This window comes from Puma concolor, chromosome A1 (genome assembly GCF_028749965.1).
Source record: "Puma concolor isolate L17-30 chromosome A1, mPumCon1.1.hap2, whole genome shotgun sequence".
NCBI classification, from domain to species: domain Eukaryota; kingdom Metazoa; phylum Chordata; class Mammalia; order Carnivora; family Felidae; genus Puma; species Puma concolor.
In genome coordinates, this window is record NC_141667.1 from 40539091 (window position 1) to 40563010 (window position 23920).

Sequence of the window (23920 nt, forward strand, 5' to 3'; positions counted from 1 at the left end):
GAATATTTTCAGTTTTTCTTTTATTAACTCATCTTTAGATATAGTAATTTATTACTAAATATTTCCTTTTTTTAACGTTTATTTATTTTGAGAAAGCATGAGGTGGGGAGAGGCAGGGAGAGAGGAAGAGAGAATCCCAAGCAGGCTCCCCAGTGTCAGCACAGAGCCTGATGTGGGGCTCGAACTCACCAACTGTGAGATCCTGAGCTGTACGGAAGTCAAGAGTTGGCCGCTTAACCAACTGAGCCACTCAGGCACCCCACTAAATCTTTCTTTGATTTGTGCCTGATGTCAAAAAATGCTCTAAAATAGGTCACAGGTAGCAAACATCTACTATAGCTATTTTGGGAAATGAATTGTTGTTTAGTTATTTTTAAAGCTTTTTAAAAAAAATGTTTATTTTTGAGGTGGGGGGAGGGGCAAGGAGAAAGGGGGACAGAGTATCCCGATGGGCTCTGTGCTGACAGCAGAGAGCCCGGTGTGTGGTTCACATTCACAAACTGTGGGATCATGACCTGAGCTGAAGTCAGACACTTAATTGGCTGAGCCACCCAGGTGCCCCCAATTGTTTTTAATCTGAATTTTTTTTGTTTTTAATGTGAAATTTTTTTTGTAGTTGAATCCATGTCTTAGAATTGGTATGAATTCTAGGGTTAATCTAATAAAAACTTAAAACTTCTAAATGGAATTGTTGATTTAACAAGTTTAGTTTCTCAAAGTAATAATGATTGCTGGTAATTTTACTTGGAATAGATTAAAAGCTGTGTTAAGTGCTTATTATCATTTATACCTCATTTAATCTTCTTATTAGCTCTATGCGGGGATGCCTTGGTTCACTAAAGGTAGATGGTACCGACTTCTGATGATAGGAATTGTTAACAAAAATTCAACCAAGTAAATTTTAAAGATCTAATTGGGTTTATTCATGGATTGGTCAGCATGCTGTCTAGAAAGGTGCTCCAGAGAGTACAGAAAGGCAAAGGTTTTTAAAAGCAGGACAAGGAAGTTACAAACAGAAGAAAGGATGGGGCGCCTGGGTGGCTCAGTTGGTTGAGCATGCGACTTTGGCTCAGGTCATGATCTCGCAGTTCGTGGGTTCGAGCCCCGCGTCAGGCTCTGTGCTGACAGCTCAGAGCCTGGAGCCTGCTTCAGATTCTGTGTCTCTTTCTTTCTCTGCCCCTCCCCTGCTCATACTCTGTCTCTCTCTCAAAAGTAAATAAGCATTAAAAAATTAAAAAAAAATAAACAGAAGAAAGGATTTTTTGGGGTAAGGTCACCTACCTTGGAGTGGGGAGAGGGTCTTATTAGGTTGATTATCTCATCTTCCTTTGGGGAATGGAGACAGGCCCATATTACCTCATTGGTGCTGACCAGTAAATTCCCGACTGTTTAAAACCACATTTCTGGGGGAGGCTGAAACTGCAATTAGTTGGATATTAAGCCCCAGTTTGGTGACTTGGCCCAGCATAAATGACTCCATTTTGGGCCTGTGGTGTGGGTGGCAGAATGGTGTGCTGTCAAGTCAGATAGCAGGGTCCTCCATGAAGACTCTGTGATGAGAGACTTGGTTCACTAAAAGATAAACAGTAGCAGTAGTCTGATAGCAAGAATGGTCATGTTAGACAACAGTGGCTTCTTTGAAGTGGGAGATCCTGGGCCCAAATGGTACTGAGTGTTGTTCGAAAAGTCTAGGCTGCTAAGGTTGCTAAATTGTTAAACTTTCTTAGTGGTGCCCACGTGGTTTTCCTAGCAGTCATATATTTCAGATTCTAGTCATTTCATCAAGGAAAAATAATTTCAGTCTTGCCTTTGACCAATCAAAAAAATCCTTCAATATAAATGTTGGTAGTGGTGATTTGGAATTCATGTTCATAAGTAGTCATTTCTGGAGAGCACAACTAACCATCTGAGGGTGTAGATTAAAATTAACTGGTACATATTAGATGGTACTATTAATACTGAAGATTTATTTTTTCTTCAACAGCCGGACTAGCTAACATTTACTGAGCCTTGACCAAGTACCAAGCACTTACTAAAGCTTTATATACATTGTCTCACTTAATCCTCACAGTATGCAGTGTGTAAAACTATGGTCAACATTACTTTTCAGTGTAATATTTTAAAGAGATAATGCAGTCATAGAATTCTGTGTATGTAAATTGTATGAGTCTTTCTCATCTCTGTTTCCTGTTTGCTCATTTCCCACTGCTTTCCCCACCCAACAAGAAATCACTGTTAATAATTTCCTATGCTTGGAGTTTGTGCATATTCAAGTAAATACATTTTTACTCTTTCCATTTTTCCATAAATAAAGCATACTAATAATATTTTTCATTTTGCTTTTTCAACTTTTTATAAGGTTTTATTTTGTTTAAGTAATCTTTACCCACAGCATGGGGTTTGAACCTACAACCCTGAGATCAAGAGTTGCATGCTCCACTGACTGAGCCAGCCAGGCACCCCTCAGGTTTTCAAGTTTTTATTAAAACCTTATACAAAAAAGTTAGACTACAGTGAATCCATAAACCCACCACTTAGGTTTATCATTGTTAATATTTTGCTGTTTTTTGCTCATTTTGCATTTATGTATTATATGTATAAAATTTACATATATGACTATATATGCATATGTATGTATATGAGCAAAATGGACATACACGTATATTCTTTTTTTACCTAAGCTATTTGAAAGTAAATTATATATATCACAGTACTCCATCCATATTTTAAGATAAATTACCACCAGCCAATGAAGGATTTTAAGTAGTGGAGTGGAATGATTGGTTGTAATTACTTGGTGATGTGGAAGATGCCTTTAAAGATGATAAGACTAGAATCAGGGACACCAATCAAGTGATTGTTTTATTGGTCAAGGTGGGAGGGAATAAGGACAGGAGTGGATTTGGTAGCACTTTATAGTGAATTGGACAGAAAAAGGAAAGTTAGCTGTTTACATTCTTTAATCTGGAAAAGATGTGTTTGTCAATCTTTTATAGGGTTCCCTTTTCTCTCTTGCCCCTAAATGAGCTGATAATGTTGTTAATGGGGGGAAGAAGTGAACATTTCTGTACACCCCACACTCCATGCCTGTTACTTAACAGTCTGTGTAATTCTGCCACTCATTCTGTGAGTTATTATTATCCTTATTTTTGCAGATGAGGAAATTGAAGTGCAGAGTTGTGAAGTAATTTGTTCAAGATCATATTGCTCTTAAGTGGCAGATCTGAAATTTTAACATGGGTCTGACTGATACAGAAGTTACTACATGGCTGTTTTCCCAATTGTGTCATGAAGTTAAAAAAAAAAAATGTTAGTGATTTTCTTCTTCTAAATGTGTTTGTAATTGATCTCAATCATGTAATCATTGACTTTAAGAAATTGCGTGCCCAAGAGTGCTAGGTCTGCTAAAGGACAGATACTTTATCTATGAATTGAAGAGTAAGCAGCACCTACCAAGTAGCTTTCTCTTTGATGGATTATTGCTAGATGATGAGTGCTAGTCTGTTCAGTTTTCATGTCTTATAATTTCAGCACATTTTCTGTGATGGAATTTTATTTTAAACAGTCAATGTGAAACAGGCATTATACAACTTAAGTTCTCATATGGCATTCCCTAGAGAAGTACTTGAAAAGAGAATTACTTATCAAGCTATATCAGTTAAGATACCAAACCCCACAATATCTGTGGCTAAAACTAACAGATTTATTTATTGTTCATGTTTCATATCCCTAGTGGGACAGCCAGAAGCTCTACTTCTCCACTGTTTGTCCTCACTGGCCACTGTTGTTTTCTCTGACAGAGGAAAAAAGGCAATTGGTTTCTCTGACAGGGGAAAAGAGATAGGCAATTATGCACTGACTTTTAAAGCTACTAAATAGTGCCACTTCCTTTTCTTTCATTGGCTGAAATAAGTCACATGCCCACACCTAACTTTAGAGATGATGGTGAAGTGTAATCTTGCCATATGCATGGAATGAGAACTAGAATACTGGGCACAACTGTAATGGTTCACACATAAGCCTTGTGAGGAACATAGAGAATTTTGTGTGGTTGATTAGTAGAATCTTTTTTTTTGTTTTGTTTTGTTTGTTTGTTAAAGATAGTACCTCTGAAGTAAGAACTACTGTCATGAATTAAGGCTCTTGATGCTAAAAGGTAAATGAGGTAGGTAACCTCATTGAAAATGTCCAATAGTTACTTGACTAGAGTAGTCAGTTTGTTCATCCTGGGCTTGCTTTTCCTTGTGTTTTGTTCTTTATAATCATTGATATATTAAAGAAGATTTGCTCTAACTATTGATAACATGAAAAGTATCAATTATTATTATGAAAAACATGTGTTGAATAATGGTGCCAAAGCAATGGTCTGAAAAATCACTAGGGTGGTAATTGGTATTAGTATGTTAATAAAGTATCACTTATTTCGTGTTACATAGACGTGCACTTGACATGCATATTTTTTTTGAAAAAATTTTAATGTTTGTTATTGAGAGACAGAGCATGAGCGGGGGAGGGGCAGAGAGAGAGGAGGAGACACAGAACCTGAAGCAGGCTCCAGACTCCCAGCTGTCAGCACAGTGCCCAAGGTGGGGCTCAAACTCACCGCGAGACCATGACCTGAGCTGAAGTTGAATGCTTAACCAACTGAGCCACCCAGGCACCTCCAGACATGCATATTTTTTTGGAAAATATGCTACCTGAGGCAGTACAGATGAGTAATCATATTGAAGTTCAACATCTTCAATTTGGTCTTCTAAAAATCTGTGAAGAGATTGGTGTGCCTGGGTGGCTCAGTCAGTTGAACATCCAGCTCTAGGTTTCGGCTCAGATCATGATCACAGTTCATGAGTTCGAGCCCTACGTCAGACTCTGTGCTGGGGAGCCTGCTTGGAACTCTCTGCCTCTCCCTCTCTCTCTGTCCTTTCCCTGCTCTCTCTCTCTCTCTCTGTCTCTCAAAATAATAAATAAAAATGTGTGAAGACATTGATTACATATAGACCTACGTACATACATGAAGAAGCTTTCTGTAGGTAAAGCTATAAATCAGTAGCTTTGACAAACTTGTATGGGTGTATTCCTCTTTATTAGTGGTGTAAACAAGGTAAACAGTTTCTTTACAAGGCGTATATTTTTAAAAATTGTAAAATTTACATAATACAAAATTTACCATTTTAACCATTTTTAAGTGTAGTTCAGTGACATAAGTAAATTCATATTGCTGTGTAACCATCACTACCATCACCTCCAGAACCTTTTTCCAACTTCTAAAACTAAAACTCTGTACCCATTAAACAATAACTATCAATTCTCCTCTCCTCCCAGTCCCTGGCAACCACCATTCTACTTTTTGTTTTTATGAATTTCACTACTCTACGTACTTCATGTTGAGTGGAATCATACACTGTCCTTTTGTGACTGGCTTATATCACCTAGCATGTGATATAACCCTTTCTTCAGGGTTCCTCTGTGTTGTAGCATGTGTCAGAATATCCTTTCTTTTTAAGAGTATTTTGTTGTATGTATATACTAAATTATTTTTTTAATATTTACTTTATGAGAGTGAGAGTGAGCATGTGCGCAGGGGAAGGGCAGAGAAAGAGGGAGAGAGAGAATCCCAAGCAGGCTCTGTCCTGTCAGCACAGAGCCCAGTGTGGGGGCTAACCATGAGATCATGACCTGAGCTGAAATCAAGAGTTGGACACTTAAGGGGTGCCTGGGCAGCTCAGTTGGTTAAACGCCTGACTTTGGCTCAGATCATGATCTCAACGGTTTGTGGGTTTGAGCCCCACGTCAGGCTCTGTGCTGACAGCTCAGAGCCTGGAGCCTATGTCACATTCTGTGTCTTCCTTTCTCTTCACCCCTCCCCCGCTCATTCTCTCTCTCAGTCTCTCTCTCTCTCTCTCTCTCTCTCTCTCTCTCTCTCACTCTCTCTCAAAAATAAACATTTAAAAAAGAAAAGAGTTGGACACTTAACCAACTAAGCCACCTAGGCACCCCTACACTAAATTATTTTTAATCCATTCATCCCATTTGTGGGTTTCTTCTGCCTTTTGGCTAATGTGAATAATGCTGCTCTAAACATTGGTGAACAAATATCTAGTCAGATCCTGCTTTCAGTTCTTCTAAATATATATCCAGAAGTAGAATTGCTAGATCATTTGGTAATTGTATTTCTAATTTTTTTTTTTTTTTATGAATTGTCATACTGTTTTCCATAGCATCTACACTATTGTACATTCCCACCAGTGGTTCCATTTTCTCCACATCCTTGCTAGCACTTGCTCCTTCCTCCCTCCCTCCTCCCTCCCTCCCTCCCTTCCTTCCTTCCTTCCTTCCTTCCTTCCTTCCTTCCTTCCCCTTTCTAATGAGTATGATGTGTCTTTTGGTTTTGACTTGCATTTCCCTGATAATTAGTGATGTGTTGAACAGTGGTTCATATGTTTATTGGCCTTTTGTGTATCTCCCTTTGAGAAATGTCTGTTAAGTCATTTTCTCATTTAAAAAAATATTTTAAATGTTTATTTTTGAGAGAGAGGCAGAGAGAGACAGAGGAGCTGAAACAGGCTCTGTGCTTAAACCCACGAACTTTGAGATCACGACCTGAGCCAAAGTTGATCGCTTAACCGACTAAGCCACCGAGGTGCCCCTATATTCTGGATATCCCTTGTCAGATATGTAATTTGCAAATACTTTCTCCAGCCAATTTCTTTTTCTCACTGAATTCTATTCCATTGTATGGCTCCACCACAGTTTACCAGTTGACCTATAGAAGGACACCTTGGTTACTTTCAGTTTTTGGCAATAATGAATAAAGCTGTGATAAATAATTCTTGTGCAGATTTTTGTGTAGACATATGCTTTCATTTCAATTGGGTAAATAACTCCTAGCACAGTTGCTGGATTGTATGTTAAGTTTTGTAAGAAACTGCCAAACTGTGCTATAAAGTGGCTGTGCCGTTTGCATTCCCACTAGCATGAATGAGACTTCTTGTTGCTCCACATGCTTGTCGGTATTTGGGTGTTGTCAGTTTTTTGGATTTTAGCCATTCTAATAGGTGCATAGTGGCATCTCATTGTTTGAATTCAATTCCCTAATGAAATATGTTGAACAACTTTTCATATGATTATTTGCCATCTATATATCTTCTTTGGTGAGGTATCTATTCAGATCTTTTGCATACTTTAAAACTGGACCATTTTTTTTGTTGAATTTGGAGAGTTCTTTGTATGTTTAATGTTTATTTTTGACAGAGACAGAGCATGAGTGGGGGAGGGGCTGAGAGAGAGGGAGACACAATCTGAAGCAGGCTCCAGGGTTTATGCTGTCAGCACAAAGCCTGATGCGGGGCTCAAACCCACAAACTGTGAGATAATGACCTGAGCCAAAGTTGGATGCTCAATCCAATGGAGCCACCCAGGCACCCCTTTGTATGTTTTAGATTCAAATTCTTCATCAGATATGTGTTTTACAAATACTTTCTTCCAGTCTGTGCTTGTCTTTTTATTGTCTTAAAGCATCTTTTCTAGAGCAGAAGCTGTTAATTTTTAAAAAGTCCAACTCATCTATTTTTTCTTTCATGGATTTTGCTTTTAGTGTTGTATCTAAAAACTCAAAAGCAAACCAAGGTGCCTAGAGTTCTATGTTAACTTCTAGAAGCTTGATAGTTTTGCTTCTTCCATTTAGGTCTATGATCCAGTTTCAGTTAATTTTTGTGAACAGTGTAAGGTTAGTGGGTGGATAACTTTTTCTGTATGTGGTTATGTTGCAGTTCCACTTAATAGAAAGATTACCTTTTTTCCATTGGATTGTCTTTGCTCCTATCTCAAAGATTGGTTGATCATATTAGAGTAGTCTATTTCTGGGCTACCTATTGGTATGTTCTATTGATCTATTGGCTTATTCTTCTGCCAGTGCCATGCTATCTTGATTAGTGATGTGTGTAATGAATCTGAAATCAGTGTTTAGTCCTCTTACTTTGTTATTCTTTTTCAGTATTATGTGGACTATTTGGGGTCTTTTGTCTTTCTTTTTAAAAAAGGATTTTTAAAAAATGTTTATTTTTGAGAGAGAGAGAGCGTGTTTGTGCACGTGAGCACGAGTGGGGGAGGGCAGAGAGAAAGAGAGGGATACATAGAATCCAAAGCAGGCTTCAGGTTCAGAGCTGTCAGCACAGAGCCTGACATGGGCTCAAACCCACAAGTCATGAGATCATGACCTGAGCCGAAGTCAGATGCTTAACCGACTAAGTCATCCAGGTGTCCTGTGTCTTTTGTCTTTCTTTCCACATGAGTTTAGAATTCGCTTGCCAATATCCATGAAATAACTTGATGGAATTTTGATTTGTTGTGTTGGATGTGTACATCAAGTTGGGGAGAATTGATGCCTTAACAGTATTGAGTCTTCCTATCCATGAACATGGAATGTACCTTCATTTATTTAGATATGTTGTGATCTTTTATCAGTTTTCTGGTTTTATTCATATAGATCTTATATGTATTTTGTTAGATTTACCCCTAAATATTTATTTTTTGATGCTAATGCAAATGTATTGCATTTTAAATATCAAATTCCAGTTATTCATCGCTAGTTGTATAAGAAGGCAGTTGGTTTTATGTATTAACATATCCCACAAATTGCTATTTAATTACTTTTTAGCTCTAGGTTGTTTTTTGATAATTCTTTGGGATTTTTCTTTATAGACAACGTTGTCCTCTGTAAACTAGGACAGTGTTATATTTTGTATCCCAATATGTATACTTACTATTTCATTTTCTTGTCTTATTGCCATTAGCTAAGACTTCCAATCCAGTGTTAAATAGGAGTAGCGAGAGGGGATATCCTGCCTTTTTCCCAGTCTTGGGAATAGTTACCTTTAAGTATGTTAGTTGTAGATTTCATGTATGTGTTCTTCATGAGTTTTGGAAATTCCCCCTCTGTTCCTAGTTTGATGAGAGTTTGTAGTATGCATGGGTGTTGGATTTTGTCAGATGTCTTTTATGTGACAGTATGATCACATGATTTTTCTTTTTTAGCATGTTGATGTACTGGATTACATCAGTTGATTTTCAAATACTGATCCAGTCTTGCATACCTGGAATAAATCCCATTTGGTCATGATATATAAATCTTTTTATACATTGTTGGATTCAGTGTGTGAATATTTTGTTGAGGATTTTTGCATATGTGTTCATAAGAGATCATGGTCTATAGTTTTCCTTTTTTTAATGTGTGTGTGTGTGTCTTTCCCCCTTTGTGTTGGTATTAAGATAGTGGTGATCTCATAGAATAAGTTAAAACATGTTCCCTTGCTTTTGTTTTCTGGAAAAGGTTGTAGAGAAGAGCACTGTCTAGGCCTGGTGTTTGCTTTTTTTTTTTGGAATGTCATTAATTACTGATTCAATTTCTTTAACAGCTATAGGCCTAGTCAGGTTATGTCTCCTTGTGTGAGTTTTAGTAGTTTGTGTTTTTCAAATAATTAGTTTATTTCATCTAAGTTATTACATTTTTGGGCACAGAGGTATTTATAATATTTTTTATTATCCCTTTATTTTTAATTTTTTTAATGTTTATTTTTTTAATTTTTTATTATTATTATTTTTTAATTTTTTTTAACGTTTATTTATTTTTGAAACAGAGAGAGACAGCATGAATGGGGGAGGGGCAGAGAGAGAGGGAGACACAGAATCTGAAACAGGCTCCAGGCTCTGAGCCATCAGCACAGAGCCTGACGCGGGGCTTGAACTCACGAACCATGAGATCCTGGCCTGAGCCGAAGTCGGACACTTAACCGACTGAGCCACCCAGGCGCCCCTAATGTTTATTTTTGAGACAGAGAGAGAGAGAGACAGACAGACAGACACACGGAGCATGAGTGGGGGAGGAGCAGAGAGAGAGAGACACACAAAATCAGAAGCAGGCCCTAGGCTCTGAGCTATCAGCACAGAGCCTGACATGGTGCTCAACCCATGAACTGTGAGATCATGACCTGAGCCGAAGTTGGACACTTAACCAACTGAGCCATCCAGGCGCCCCAACTGAGCCACCCAGGCGCCCCTATTTTTTATGGTCTCTTTAATATCTGTGGTATCAATAGTGATGACACCTCTTTTGTTTTTGATACTGGTAACTTTTGTCTTCTCTATTTTTTCTTGGTTAGCCTGGCCAGAGACTTATCAGTTCCTCTGATCTTTTCAAAGAACAGGTTTTGGTTTTGTTGATTTTTTTTTTTTTTAACCAACTTCCTGTTTATAATTTCATTGATTTCTGCTGTAATTTTTGTTATTTTTTCTTCTGTTTGCCTTAGTTTTATATTGCACTTTTCTAGTTCTTTTTCTTAAAAACTTGGATTATGGAATTTTGACTTTTTTGTAATGTATGTGTTCAATGTTGTAAGTTTCTAAACACCCCATTTGCTGCATCCCACAGATTTTGAAAAGCTGTATTTTCATTTTCATTTAGTTCAAAATATTTTAAAATTTCTCTGAGACTTCTTTGACCCATAATTTATTTAGAGGTGTATTATTTAATCTCCAAATAATGAGGATTTTCCAGTTTTCTGTTATTGGTTTCTAGTTTAACTCCTTTTTTGACTACTGGCATACATTGTGTGATTTCTCTTTTAAATTTGTTAAGGTGTGTTTTATGGCTCAGAATGTGGCTTATCTTGGTGAATGTTCCATGTGAGCTTAGAAGGATGTGTATGCTGCTGTTGTTGGATGAAGTATTCTGTAAATGTCAATTAAATCCATTTGATTGATGGTGCTCTTCAGTTCAACTGTATCCTTACTGATCTGCTGGCTGGCTCTGTCAGTTACTGTTAGAAGAGTGTTGAAGTTTCCAACTACAATAAGGAATTTGTCTGTTTCTCCTTGTAGCTCTTTGGATTTTTGCAGCATATGTTTTGATATGCTCTTAGGCATATATACTTTAAGGAATGTTAATGTCGTCTTAGAAAATTGACCCTTTCTTATGATATAATACCCCTTTTTATTCCTGATAATTTTTTTAAAGTAATCTCTACACTCCATGTGAGGCTCAACTCATGACCCTGAGATCAAGAGTCTTTACCAATTAAGTCAGCCACATGCCCCTATTCCTGATAATTTTCCTTGTTCTGAAGTCTAGTTTGTCTGAGATTAATATTGCTATTGCAGTAAGATTTGATTACTGTTAGCATGGTATGTCTTTCTCCATCTCTTCAACTTAAGAAATATATTTATTTATTTTGAGACAAAGATAGCAGGGGAGGGGCAGAAGGTGGGAGGGGGGAGAGAGAGAATCCCAAGAAGACTCCGTCCTGTCAGCACAGAGCCTGACTCAGGGCTTGATCCCATGAACCCTTAGATCATGACCTGAGCCAAAATCAAGAGTTGGATGCTTATCTGATTGAGCCACTCAGGTGCCCCATCCATCTCTTTACTTTTAATCTGTCTGTGTCTCTGTATTTAAAATGGGTTTCCCTTAGGCAACATATAGTTGGTTCTTGGTTTTTTTAATCCACTCTGTCACATTTCCTCTTTCAGTTGGTATATTTATACCATTCCTAAAGTGATTATTGATACAGTTAGTATTAATATCTACCATGTATATTTTTTCTGCTTTCTTTCTCTTTTTTTGAGGGGTGGTAGAGTCCTTTATATATTCTAGATATTAGTGTTTTATCTGCTTTGTATGTTGTATTTATTATTTCTGATATTTCCTTTATTTTAGTTCATAGTACCTTCTGTTGTTCTGAAGTTATTTTTCTTTTCATGGTTTGTAGGTACTGTGCCATGTGTATTAGTTAAGAAAACTTTTCCATCCAGTATATTTGATTTCAGTAATTTATATCCAAAACTGTGTGTGTGTGTGTGTGTGTGTGTGTGTGTGTGTGTGTGTGTGAGAGAGAGAGAGAGAGAGAGAGAGAGAGAGAAAGAGAGAAAGAGAGAAAGAGAGAAAGAGAGAGAGAGGGAGGGAGGGACACGGAGACAGAATCCATTTGGAATTCTTTGGTAGATGATTTAACTATACAGGATTCAAACATTTTTCTTCCGTGAAAGGCTAGCCAGTTGTTTCAGTAATATTTATTAAATAGTCCATCCTTTAACCACTAATATGAAATTGCACTTTAATTGTATAATAGATTTACAAATCTATATTACCTGTTTTTGTACTCTGATCTGTACTGTTTATATGATACGTGTCTGTGCCTGTGCTACTACCATATTTTAATTACTGTAGCATATTAGTTGGCAAGGCATATCCTACCTTCTAGTTGTTTTTCAAAACATTCTTAGTTATTTTTGTGAATTGTTTCTTCCCAATGAGAATCCTCTAATTACATAAAAATTCGGTTAGAATTATTATATTTAACTTGTAGATTAATAATTGACATCTTTATGGTGAATTTGCTTCCAATTATTTACAAGACATTCTAAAGTACAGCAACTAAATTTCTTCCTTTAATGCATTTTAAACCAGTAGAATTACTCTTTATTGGCCAGTATAGCTCAAGGATTTGACCTTCTTAAATGTGAACTTTTCATATATTAATTGTGTTTTGTAATATAAATACTTTTATCACTATGACATCTATGTTTCTTATTCTCTTTATTTTTACCTCATTTATATTTATTTTGATAACCTGTTGTTATAAACTTGGGTATATTTATTTCTTTTTACATTTTCTATCATGCCCTCCAGTTTTTTCATTATCATCCTCCAAAACCTTGCCCACATTCTCCTTTTACTCCTCAGTTTCATTCCAAAGTCTGTTATGTAAGCATAATTACCCTTATCCTTCTTGCACAAATCTTTCCTTCATCTGTTAGATGACTCTCAAAGGATTAGTTTGAGTTTTTGGCTTGAGTTGTATCCAGAGGCACAACTGCTATTAGTCTGTGCTCCAAGTTCCACCTGACTTAGAAGAATGGGAAAAAAGATAACTGTAAGCAGGAGAAGGAGATCATTAATTTTTGCTCACCTGACCAGCGGAACACTTTAAGATAATATTAAGTCCTGTAGGTAAAGATTGGAAATTTTGTGACAAATCTGAATTAGAATCGAGGAACTTATTTATGAGTAGATTATAAACTATTTTCACTGTTACCTCCACTGAACTTAACCAGAGCATTTGTAGTATCCTTGATTTTCCTTTCACTCCACATGTTTTCCGAGAATATTAAAATGGTCGCTTGACCCTTCATCTTTATTTTTTCCATTAACAGTTCTTGCTTGCTTCTGTCTAGTGAGTACAATATGATGACAGTTTAAGTTTTCGCTATTGATTCAAGATCTTGAAAAGCTTCAAGATCATTAACTTGAAGGTGATTGACCCAAATGCCAACATATTTGAAATCTGAGATAATTATTGTGACATAGAAAATGTGTACACATTTTTATTTTAATGTTTCAGTTAGAATTCTTAGTAACATTTTCTTACGATTTAATACTTCTTTATGGAACTAAACACTTTCTGATTTAATGTGAATTTGGATTAATTCAATTTCCAGTAAATTGACAATTAAAAATTGGTTTATTCAGAAGGTTAAGGATTTGCCTCCTTAATAATTTCTATAAGATTAAGAATTTAACTTTGTCTAGAAGTTGAACAGATCATTTCTGATCTTTTGAAGTTACTGGTTCAATTTTAATGTTTATAACATCATCTTCAATTATTTGTAGGGATGTTTTCATTCTCTATAGTTGGACACAAACTATCCCAATACTCAGTTGCTTAAAACAAAAACAGTCATTTGTTTTGCTCACAAATCTGCATTTTAGGCAGGGTTTGGCAGGCATGTTTGTCTGTGTTCCATGTGGTGTCTGCTAGGATTCTCAAATTGGGCTAGAGGATCATTCACATAGCTGGCAAAGTGACATTGATTATTGATTGATTTTTCCTGACGTGGATCTCTCTGTGGGCACCTTGGACTTCCTTACAACATGATGGGTGGGTTCCAAGAGTGAATATCCCAAGAAGCCATGTTGTAAGAGACAGGAAATGAAAACTACTAGTTTTTTAAGGCCTGGGTCTGGAAACACACATATTTTCACTTCTGTATTATATTGATCAAGCAGTCACAGGGTTCAGATTCTAGGAATAGGGAACCTGCAGCTCTTGGTGGGAGAGAGGAGAGTCAAAGAAATTTGGAGTCGTGTTGTCTTTCGTTCGTTCGTTCGTTCATTCGTTCGTTCATTTATTTATTTTGAGAGAGAGCTTGTATGTGCACACACGAGCTGGGAAGAGACAGAGGGGGAGAGAGAGAAAATCCCAGGGAGGCTCTGTGCTAACCAACTGGGGCTCTATCCCAAGAGCCATGAGAGCATGACTTTAGCCAAAATCAAGTGTCTGATGCTTAACCCACTGAGCCACCCAGGCACCTCATGGAGCCATGTTTTCAAAGTGCTACAAGGGTTATGGGAATTTTACTATTCTTAGTTGATAAAGTTAATTTGTTTCAAAGGGAGAATAGTGTTAGTACTTTGAATCAGTAATGTTTATTCTTATTTAGATATTTTCCAATGCAACTGGTTTCTTTTTATCTTTTCACCATTAAGGCTTGTTGAAGAGTATATTTTAAAGTAATAAAAACAGTATTTGCAAGATCTATGTGAGGAAAATTACAAAACTCCAACCAAAGAAATCAAAGATCCTAGTAAATATATATGGACAGGAAGACTCAATAATGTTAAGATGCCAGTTCTTCCCAACTTAATTGGTGGATTCAGCACAATCCCAGTCAAAACCTCAGCAAGCTGTATTGTGAATGTCAAGAAACTGATTCTAAGCTTATATAGAAAGACAAAAGACCTCAAATATTTAGTGTAATAGTGAAGAAGAATAACAAAGTTATAGGTCTGATCCTGACTTTAGTGATCAAGACAGTGTGGAACTGGTGAAGAATAGACCAATAAATCAATGGATAGAATTGATAACACAAATTTCAACATTTCAACACAAATAGATTACTGATCTTTGAGATAGGAGCAAAGACAATCCAAAGGAAAAAATAATCTTTTTATTAAGTGGAACTGCAACATGTCCACGTACTCTACCCACTGACCTTACACCATTCACAAAAATTAACTCAAATGGATCATAGACCTACATGGAAGAAGCATAACTATCAAGCTTCTAGAAGATAACGTAAAACTCTAGGTACCTTGGTTTGCTTTTGAGTTTTTAAATACAGCACTAAAAGCAAAATCCATGAAAGAAAAAATAGATGAGCTGGACTTTATTAAAATTAATGATCATGACTTGAGCTGAAATCAAGGAATTGGATGCTTAACTGACTGAGCCACCTGGGTGCCCTTAATTTTTTTCTTACAATATATAGATTTAGTTAAAAGTATTCAGAATGTTTTTATTGTCATGTTATTCTCTTAACGATTTCCAGAGTAAATAGATTTTTTTTTTTCCTTGAGAGAGAGAGAGAGAGTTGCATACAGGGGAGGGGCAGATAGAGAGGGAAAGAGAGAATCCCAGTCAGGCTCCACACCCAGCGGGGCTAGATCTTATGACCATGAGATCATGACCTGAGCTGAAATCCAGTCCCAGCTGTTCCCCCTGCTCCCAGAGTAAATAGATTTTTGAAAGTGCTAATTATACTACTTTAATTTAACAACCAGAACATATATTTTAACTATTTGTGTAAAAATGTAAAATAATTTCCATTTAGATGTATTTTGTGAATATGTATTTCTGAGCAGGGTATTTAAAGTAATAGCTAATTATTAATTTTGGGAAATAACTGACATTTAAAAAAGTATATGTTCATAAAGCAAAAAAATCTTCTCTATTATCAGTTAATAATTATGCTATTAGTAGGTGGATTTTCTATAAAGCTGTGTATACCATAGCTGTTGAAAGTTGAACATGAAGTTTTGCATCAGGAATTAGTATTTATGTTGTGTCAGAATTATGGTGATTATACTTTATTTAAAACAGAAAGAACTCAATACTGTATATTCTATTGGTTTTGAAGTTTGAGTCACAATTGTAGGTGCTAACTTTCGAAAAAGAAATCTACATTGGATGGCTTAATATTTTGGAAAAATCTCAAATGCTAACTTGTCACAATCAGTGACAGCTCTGAAATTCATTAGTATAAACTACAGTGTGTACATGAAATTAAAAAAAACCTGTTAGTTTTAAGTAATTTCTTTCAGGTGAGGTTTGGGATGATGCTAATATAAAGGAATTAGATTTGGTGCCCATTATATTTCTGAGTTAATATTTCTATTTTAACTATTTAGACTTTCTTCAGTTCTGTGAATGGGATATGGGACTAGACTAATAACTAGTTAACTAATAAACCAAACTGTTAGTTAACATGATCATACAAATCATTTCTAGTTAAATTACTTCTGTTTTGAAATTAAAATGAAGAAACTTTTTATTTGTTAACATGATATAATTTTACAGTTACTTTAGGCCATTAAGAATATGATTGAGATTTTTCTTTTTCTTTCCGATGCCATCATTTAAGAATCAGTATTCCAGAAGAGTTGATACAGCTTTGCATTTTTCTTCCTGGTAGTGACAAACCAGCTACTGTAGACCCACAGTGTTCAGTACTTGTCACTGACAGCCTTTCTGTGACAGAGAGTCTATAGACTGACATAAAGTGCAGCCTGTTGTGAACTCCTAAGTGAGTCTGCCAGAAACTCAGCAGATAGAACTAATTGGGGAGGAAAGGATTTTTGTGCCTTCTCTTTCTTTCTGTTCTTTTTGTTTTGTAAGATAGATATTGTTAGTAGCTTGTTTATGTAAGATTTTTCTGCCTCTCTTTTCTCATTGCATGGATCATTTTTTAACTTAAAGTCTTGCACTGCAGGTCATTAAGCACTTCCACATGGAGGCTGGCACAGGACCCAGCTCGAGACGCACAGCTCATAACAGTTGATGAAAAATTGGTAAGAATTTTCTACTGTACATGGCTGTGATTCTGCCTTCAGGGTTATTTTTGTATAACAGCTTTTCAGTATCGTGTTCTGGGTTCTTCTAGGAAAATGATTTGAATTTAAATTTCTAGATTGTGTGTAAATTTTAAGAAGAAATTTTCATCACAAAAAGATAAAGACAATTTGTGTTAAGTGTAATACACAAATATTAAGTCATATAAAGATATTAAGAGGTTAAAATGGCAAAAGGCTTCATTTTTGTGGTGTTTATAAGTAACAATCAGAACATTTTAATTTAACAAATACAAATTGAGTATACATATGAATGAATATGTAACTTTTATTTTCTCAGCTACACTCCTGTTTAAATTGTAAGACACCAGGTGGTACCTAAAATTAAGTATATTGGGTTTTTATGGGACCAGTTATTGTATTGTTATTATATGTATATATGTACACACAAATTGCATTTCTACATTATGCCTGAGAGGTTACAACTAGCAACAAATAATACTCTGTTAATCAGTAGCAGATAGAATTTTGGTCACTGTCACTTGTAAAATTTTTCAATGTGTGCTGTTACTTTAGATACAACTTCTTGTTTATATCTATATTGTAAAATAGCATACATTTTGTAAAGTCTCTAAGACTTATAAAAATGTGTAATAGTGTAAGCATACTTCTCATTTTTTATCTGGTTTACCATTATCAAATGTGTGGGTATCTTTCTTAACTACTTTTCCTCCAATTGTACATTCTTTTATCACTCAGTAAGCAAAATTTAATTTTTCATTTTTTTAAACGTTTATTTTGAAAGAGAGAGAGAGAGAGAGAGAGAGCATGCACCGGAGCAGAGTAAGGGCAGAGAGAGTCCCAGGCAGGTTCCATGATCAGTGCGGAGTCCGACTTAGGGCTTGATCTCATGATTGTGAGACCATGACCTGAGCTGCTTAACAGACTGAGCCACCCAGGCACCCCAGCATAATTTAAATAATAGGTCACACTTAAAAATGATCTAAACACCATTTATACCATTAGAGATATTAACAGGTACATAAACAAATGAGTTAACAGACAAGGGACGGATAGTTTGGAAAACTCACATGTCAGGCTTAAGGCTGGTTGGTTTTATCTTTAAACTGTCTCTATCTGCTTGCTGACATTGCCATCATCCTGGTCTAGGCCAGCATCATCTTTCACTTAGATTGCTACAGTAGTTTTTAAATTGATCTCTATAGATATTTCAATCTTCCTTTAATTCATTTTCCAAAGGATCATCAGAATAGACTTTTTTAACTGCTGTTTTTGTCACTTCTTGTGTGTAAAATCCATTGGTTTTCTTACTGACCTAGAAGTTAACATTAAAATCCTTACATGGTTCTTGAGGTCTTGCATGATTTAAGGCCTGCCTTCCCCTCGAGGTTTATTTTGTACCACTGTCTTTTATACTCTGTGCTCTAGCCACACCAAGCCTGGAACTTGTTTTCCTGTTTTGGGGCATTCACATTCCAGTTCATTCTGCCTAGATGCTTTTCACCAATCCCTTAGTTCTTCAACCAGGGGCCATCTACTTATTCTTCAAATATTAGTCGAACACCACTTGCTTAGTCAAGTATAAAAGAAGTGAGAGAGGTCTGTGTGAGAGGAGGATGAATTACCCATGTCATGGGTTCATTAATTAACGACGGTACTGCTTGAATTTTTCCAATGACTATCTTCTAAGCACCAAGAGACTGGCTTCTTGTTCTAATATTATGGGGTTTACTCTCTATAATAAATTTTCAAATTTTATAGAGTTTATTAGTAATGCTTCTGAGTTCTCTTCTTTCTAGTTTGAAGAATGAGTGAGGTAGCAATCTGTTGTTCTAAACAAGATGCTGTGAATCCTACCAGAGAGGTTTACAGACCGCTTTGAGTTTTGCATTTTTTATCTCATATCAGTTGCATACTTTCAATGAATCTTGTTGCCCTGTGTAGATTTTTCTCAGCTTTGTTATGTCTTGAAGTGTATTAGTGAAAATGTCAGTATGGTATTCCAGCTGAAATCAATTCAAGTCTTACACATAAATTATTCATAGCTATTGAAGTAATATTTGAACAGTAATTCAAACCTATAGGTAATTTTCAAACCTGAGGTTTAGCCATTGATTTAGGTTTATATTAAAATGCTGTATTAAATACTCAGATAGGTAGCATAACGCTGATAGGGGTTTCAGTCTTCTTGTTCCTACACATTACTAGATGTTTCAGTTGATAGAGTAATGACATGACCACTGACTGAAGGGTACTTCTAGAAATATTGAGCAATTGGACTTGATTATATATGCATTTTGAATAAGAAGGATTCATTCCAAGACCCACAGTACATGCCTGAAACTATGGATAATACCATATATGCTATATATGCTATGTTTTTCCTATACATACATACCTATGATAAAGTTTAACTTACAAATTAGGCACAGTAAGAAATTAACAACAACAATAATAAAATAGAACAATTGTAACAATATACTAATAAAAGTTATGTGAATGTGGTCTCTCTCTCTTGTGATGATGTGAGATGACAAAATGCTCACGTGGTGAGATGAAGTCAGGTGAATGATACAGGCTTTGTGATGTAGCATTTGGCTAACATTGACCTTTAGATATGTTAGAAGGACAATCACTAGCTTTCTTCTTCTTTCTTCTTCTTTTATGTTAGTACAAGCAGGGGAGGGGCAGAGAGAGGGGGAGAGAGAGAATCCCAAGCAGGATCCGTGCTGTCAGCACAGAGTCGCATGCAGGTCTCAATCTCAGGAACTGTGAAGCATGACCTCAACCGAAACCGAGTCAGATGCTTAACTCACTGAGCCACCCAGGCGCCCTGAGAATCACTAGCTTTCGGACTGTGGTTGACTGTAGGTAACTGAAACTGCAGAAAGCAAAACTGTAGATAGGGTGGTGTGGGGGTGGGGGATCGTCTGTATATTAACATTAATGATAAGAATATTTCAAAAATGTTAAGTAAATGTAAGTATTTTAGAAGGAGATGTGGAAGCAGCATTTTAACATGATATGTAATGTAAACCAATTTATTAGCTAAGTATACCATCTTCATTAACTGCTCAACACAAGATTACTGTTATATTTGTACCCGAAATTGGATGAAAGCTAAAATCTTAATGTAAGGTAAGCTAATTGGCCATTATCATGATTTCTATTGGATATTCTTATATAATGTATTAAAATTAATACAGGTGATAACCTATTATAGCCGAGGGCTTTAGCATATGGACTAAGCTTAGTTGAGGATAAATTTTTGTGGTTATTGTAAAATGGATCCTGGGAATTTAAAGCCAGAGGATAACTTTAAATGTTACCTAGTTTTATTACTGAATCCAATTATTTCTCGTTTGAAAGATTGTTCAACCTTTTATTCAAGATAAATTGTATGGGGAAATCCAGTAAGTAATTAACTAGATAAAAGCTGAACTGTTGGAGGGTAAGGGTTGGGAACATGAAGGAAGACTTGTAAACTTTCCCCAAGACTGCCTTCTTGGGTAACTTCATAGAGTGAGATTTGGAAAGATAATTTAATCTTCTGTCCTTTTTATTAGACCAAACAACTTGTTCTCAAACTTCTGTTTTAAAAATTTCCAGTTAACTGGTTCTCATTTCTTTTGAGGTTACTCTTTATATTACTCATCAGCCACAATTATTAGAAAGCGATTTATTACTGAGAAAAAATAGTCTTTACAACAAATGAAGGTGGAACAATTGTATACCCAAATGCAAAACAAAACAAAAACCTTCATCTATACTGTGTACCATATGCAAAAAGTAACTCAAACTTCTAAATGTAAACTCATAGTTCTAAATGTAAAACTAGAAATTTTAAAACTTCTAGAAAACAATGTAGGAGAAGCTCTCTATAACTTTGTGTTAGGCATATATTTTATAGATACAAACTAAATCCATTTTTAAAAAAATTATGAAGTTGTGTTTCCTTACAATTAGAAATTTCTGCTCTTTGAAAGACATTGTTAAGAGACAGAAAAGACAAGGCACAGACTAGGAGAAAATATTTACAAAACATACCTGATAGAGGAGTTGTATCCAGACACTAAACAACACTTAGAACTACAGGATCTCATGGTTGGTGAGTTTGAGCCTGTGTCAGGCTCCGTGCTGAACGAGCAGAGCCTGCTTGGGATTCTCTGTCTCCCGTTCTCTCTGCTTCTGTCTCTCTCTCTAAGATAAATAAATAAACAAAACATTAAAAAAAAAAAAAAAACTACAGTGAGATACCACTATACCGTGATATACACCATACAGTATACATTGAATGGCTTAAAAAAATTGACGATACCAAGTGCTAGCAAGGATGCAGAGCTACTGGAACTTGCATGCAGTGCTGGTGGGAATGCAAAATGGTACAGCCGTTTTGGAAAACAGTGTGGTAGTTTCTTACAAAGTTAAATATATACTTATCATATAACCCAGCAGTCCCACTTCTCAGTGTTTACTCAAGTGAAATGAAATCTTATGTTCATATAAAATCCTTCATGCAAATGTTTTTAATAGCTTTATTTATAATTCCAACAACTAGAAACACCCCAACTATACTTCAGTATACCTATACAATAGACTTTTACTCACCAATTAGTAGCAATTGTGGGTGAATCTCTAGTGCATTATGTTAAGTAAAAGGAGCCAGACTCACAGGCTGCCTACTGTGTGATTCCATTTATTTGACATTCTAGAACAGGCAAAACTCTAGGGACAAAAAATTGATCATTGGTTGTCAAGGTTGGGTGTTGGAGGAGGAATACATTAAAAAGGGCATTAGGAAATTTGAATGGGGTGATGTAACTATTCTATATGTTGATTATGGTGTTCTTTTTTAAAAATCCTTATTTATATTCATTTGTTTAAAAAACCCATGTAACTGAACACTTTAAAGGATTAATTTTATTGTTTATAAATTGTATCTCAGTTTTTAAAAATAATATTTATTTTTGAGTAGAGAAAGAGAGAGCACACTTGTGCTCACAAGCGGGGGAGGGGCAGAGAGAGGGGGGAACACAGAAACTGAAGCAGGCTCCAGGCTCTGAGCTGTCAGCACAGAGCCCGACGTGGGGCTCAAACTCATGAACTGTGAGATGGTGACCTGAGCCGAAGTTGGACGTTTAACCGACTGAGCCACCCAGGTGTCCCATCTCAGTTTTTTAAAACAGAGAAAGAGTGTTTCTTAATTTGGTCCTAATATACTTCTTTCTAACTAATATCCATTGGTTCAAGGTCTGCCCTATTATATAGGACATGCCATTTTTTTTTACATGACAGCCTTCTGTATACATGAAAACAGCTCTGGCCATCCTAAATCTGTGGTTCTCAAAGAGTGGTCTGGGCAGGGTGGGGATGGGGAGTAGTCCAAGACCCTTAAGAGTCCACAAATCAAACTATTTTTATAACTATACAAAGATTATATTTTCCCTTTTCACTGTGTTGACACTGACACTTAAGATACAGAAGCAGTTGTGTTACATCTGTGGTACTAGTCATTTTATTCCCTTTCTTGCATTCGAGATTAAAAAAAACAACTAGTTTGACTTAATGTCCTTGATTAATCAGCAAAAATTTTTAATTAAAAAATTTCAGTGCTGCAAATGCAGCCCTTTTTTTTCTTTTACATACACATCTTTTTATGTTCCATGTAACAAAACAAGTCGTACGCATAAAACACTTCTGCTGTATACCTAAGTTGTCTCAAGGCAAAGCACCTGTATGGTTGAGTTGCTTTTGCAAACTGAACCTAGCCACTTTTTTTCATGGAATACCTTTGAAGTAAAAAAACAGCAACAGATGACAGATGAACTATGGTTTTTTAGTCTTCAGTACATGGCAGACATTTTCTCAAAAGTTAACTTCAACAAAGTGTTGCCCATGATAAACTTCAAGCTTTCAAATGAAAATTAGAATTTTTGTAGAACTTGATTCTGCCACTGATCTGATTGAGCTTGACATCTTTCCATTACTTAAAGAGTGTTCTAATAGGATTGGTGGTAGTGTTAATGAATGTGATTTTTAAAATATTGTGTAATGAAATATGCTAACATTTGGAAGATCTGCATACTTCTATGAAATAGTATTTTCCATATGGCCGGTGTATGATTTTATAAAATCACGCGTGGGTAAAAGTTTCATGTAAAGTGCAGGAAAGAATAATGAATTTAATGTAACTAAGTGAAAAAATATTAAAGCTATTAAAATATTGCTCGCTTTTCTAATTACATATTTGAGGATAAATTTTCTTCATTTATTGAAACCAAGACAACTTAGTGCAACAGTTTGAATTAGGAGCAGATGTTAGAATTTAGCTGTCTTTTATTAAGCTGGATATTAGAGATTTTAAAAAATGCAAATCATTGCAACTCTTGGTTTTTGAAAAGGTAGTTATTTTTCATTATAATTATAATGTTATTTATGTAAGTATGTATTCAGTTTATTTTAAATTAAGTATATATTTTTCTCCATTTTATTTATTTTTTTAACATTTTATTTATTTTTGAGACAGGGAGAGACAGAGCATGAACAGGGAGGGTCAGAGAGAGGGAGACACAGAATCTGAAACAGTCTCCAGGCTCTGAGCTGTCAGCACAGAGCCCGACGCGGGGCTCGAACTCATGGACCGCGAGATCATGACCTGAGCCGAAGTCGGCCGCTTAACCGACTGAGCCACCCAGGCGCCACTGTTTTTCTCCATTTTAATTAAAAAACATTTTTTAAAAATGTTTATTCATTTTTGAGAGAGACAACACAGAGCATGAGCAGAGGAGGGTCAGAGAGAGAGGGACACACAGAATCTGAAGCGGGCTCTAGGCTTTCAGCTGTCAGCCCAGAGCCCACTGCTGGGCTTGAACCCACAAACAGAGAGATCAGACGTGAGCCGACATGAGTCGACCTCCGATGCCCAACCGACTGAGCCACCCAGGTGCCCCTCCATTTTAATTTTTTTTATGGTGAATATCTAGTTACATTTCACATAAG

The 23920-nt window shown here is 36.0% G+C and overlaps 1 protein-coding gene and 1 non-coding gene across 3 annotated transcripts in view; both read left to right on the forward strand.

Moving 5' to 3' along the window:
- Positions 1 to 23920, forward strand: part of NDUFS4 (NADH:ubiquinone oxidoreductase subunit S4) — a 112657-nt gene that overhangs the window by 23133 nt on the left and 65604 nt on the right. For both annotated transcript variants that reach the window (XM_025924192.2, XM_086678658.1), the window contains exon 2: positions 16822 to 16900. In XM_025924192.2, the coding sequence (XP_025779977.1) occupies positions 16822 to 16900 (79 nt within the window). The remainder of the gene's footprint in view (positions 1 to 16821; positions 16901 to 23920) is intronic.
- On the forward strand, positions 1032 to 1116 carry TRNAQ-UUG (transfer RNA glutamine (anticodon UUG)). The gene is given in 2 exon segments: positions 1032 to 1068; positions 1082 to 1116. It is a non-coding gene; the product is annotated as a tRNA-Gln (tRNA).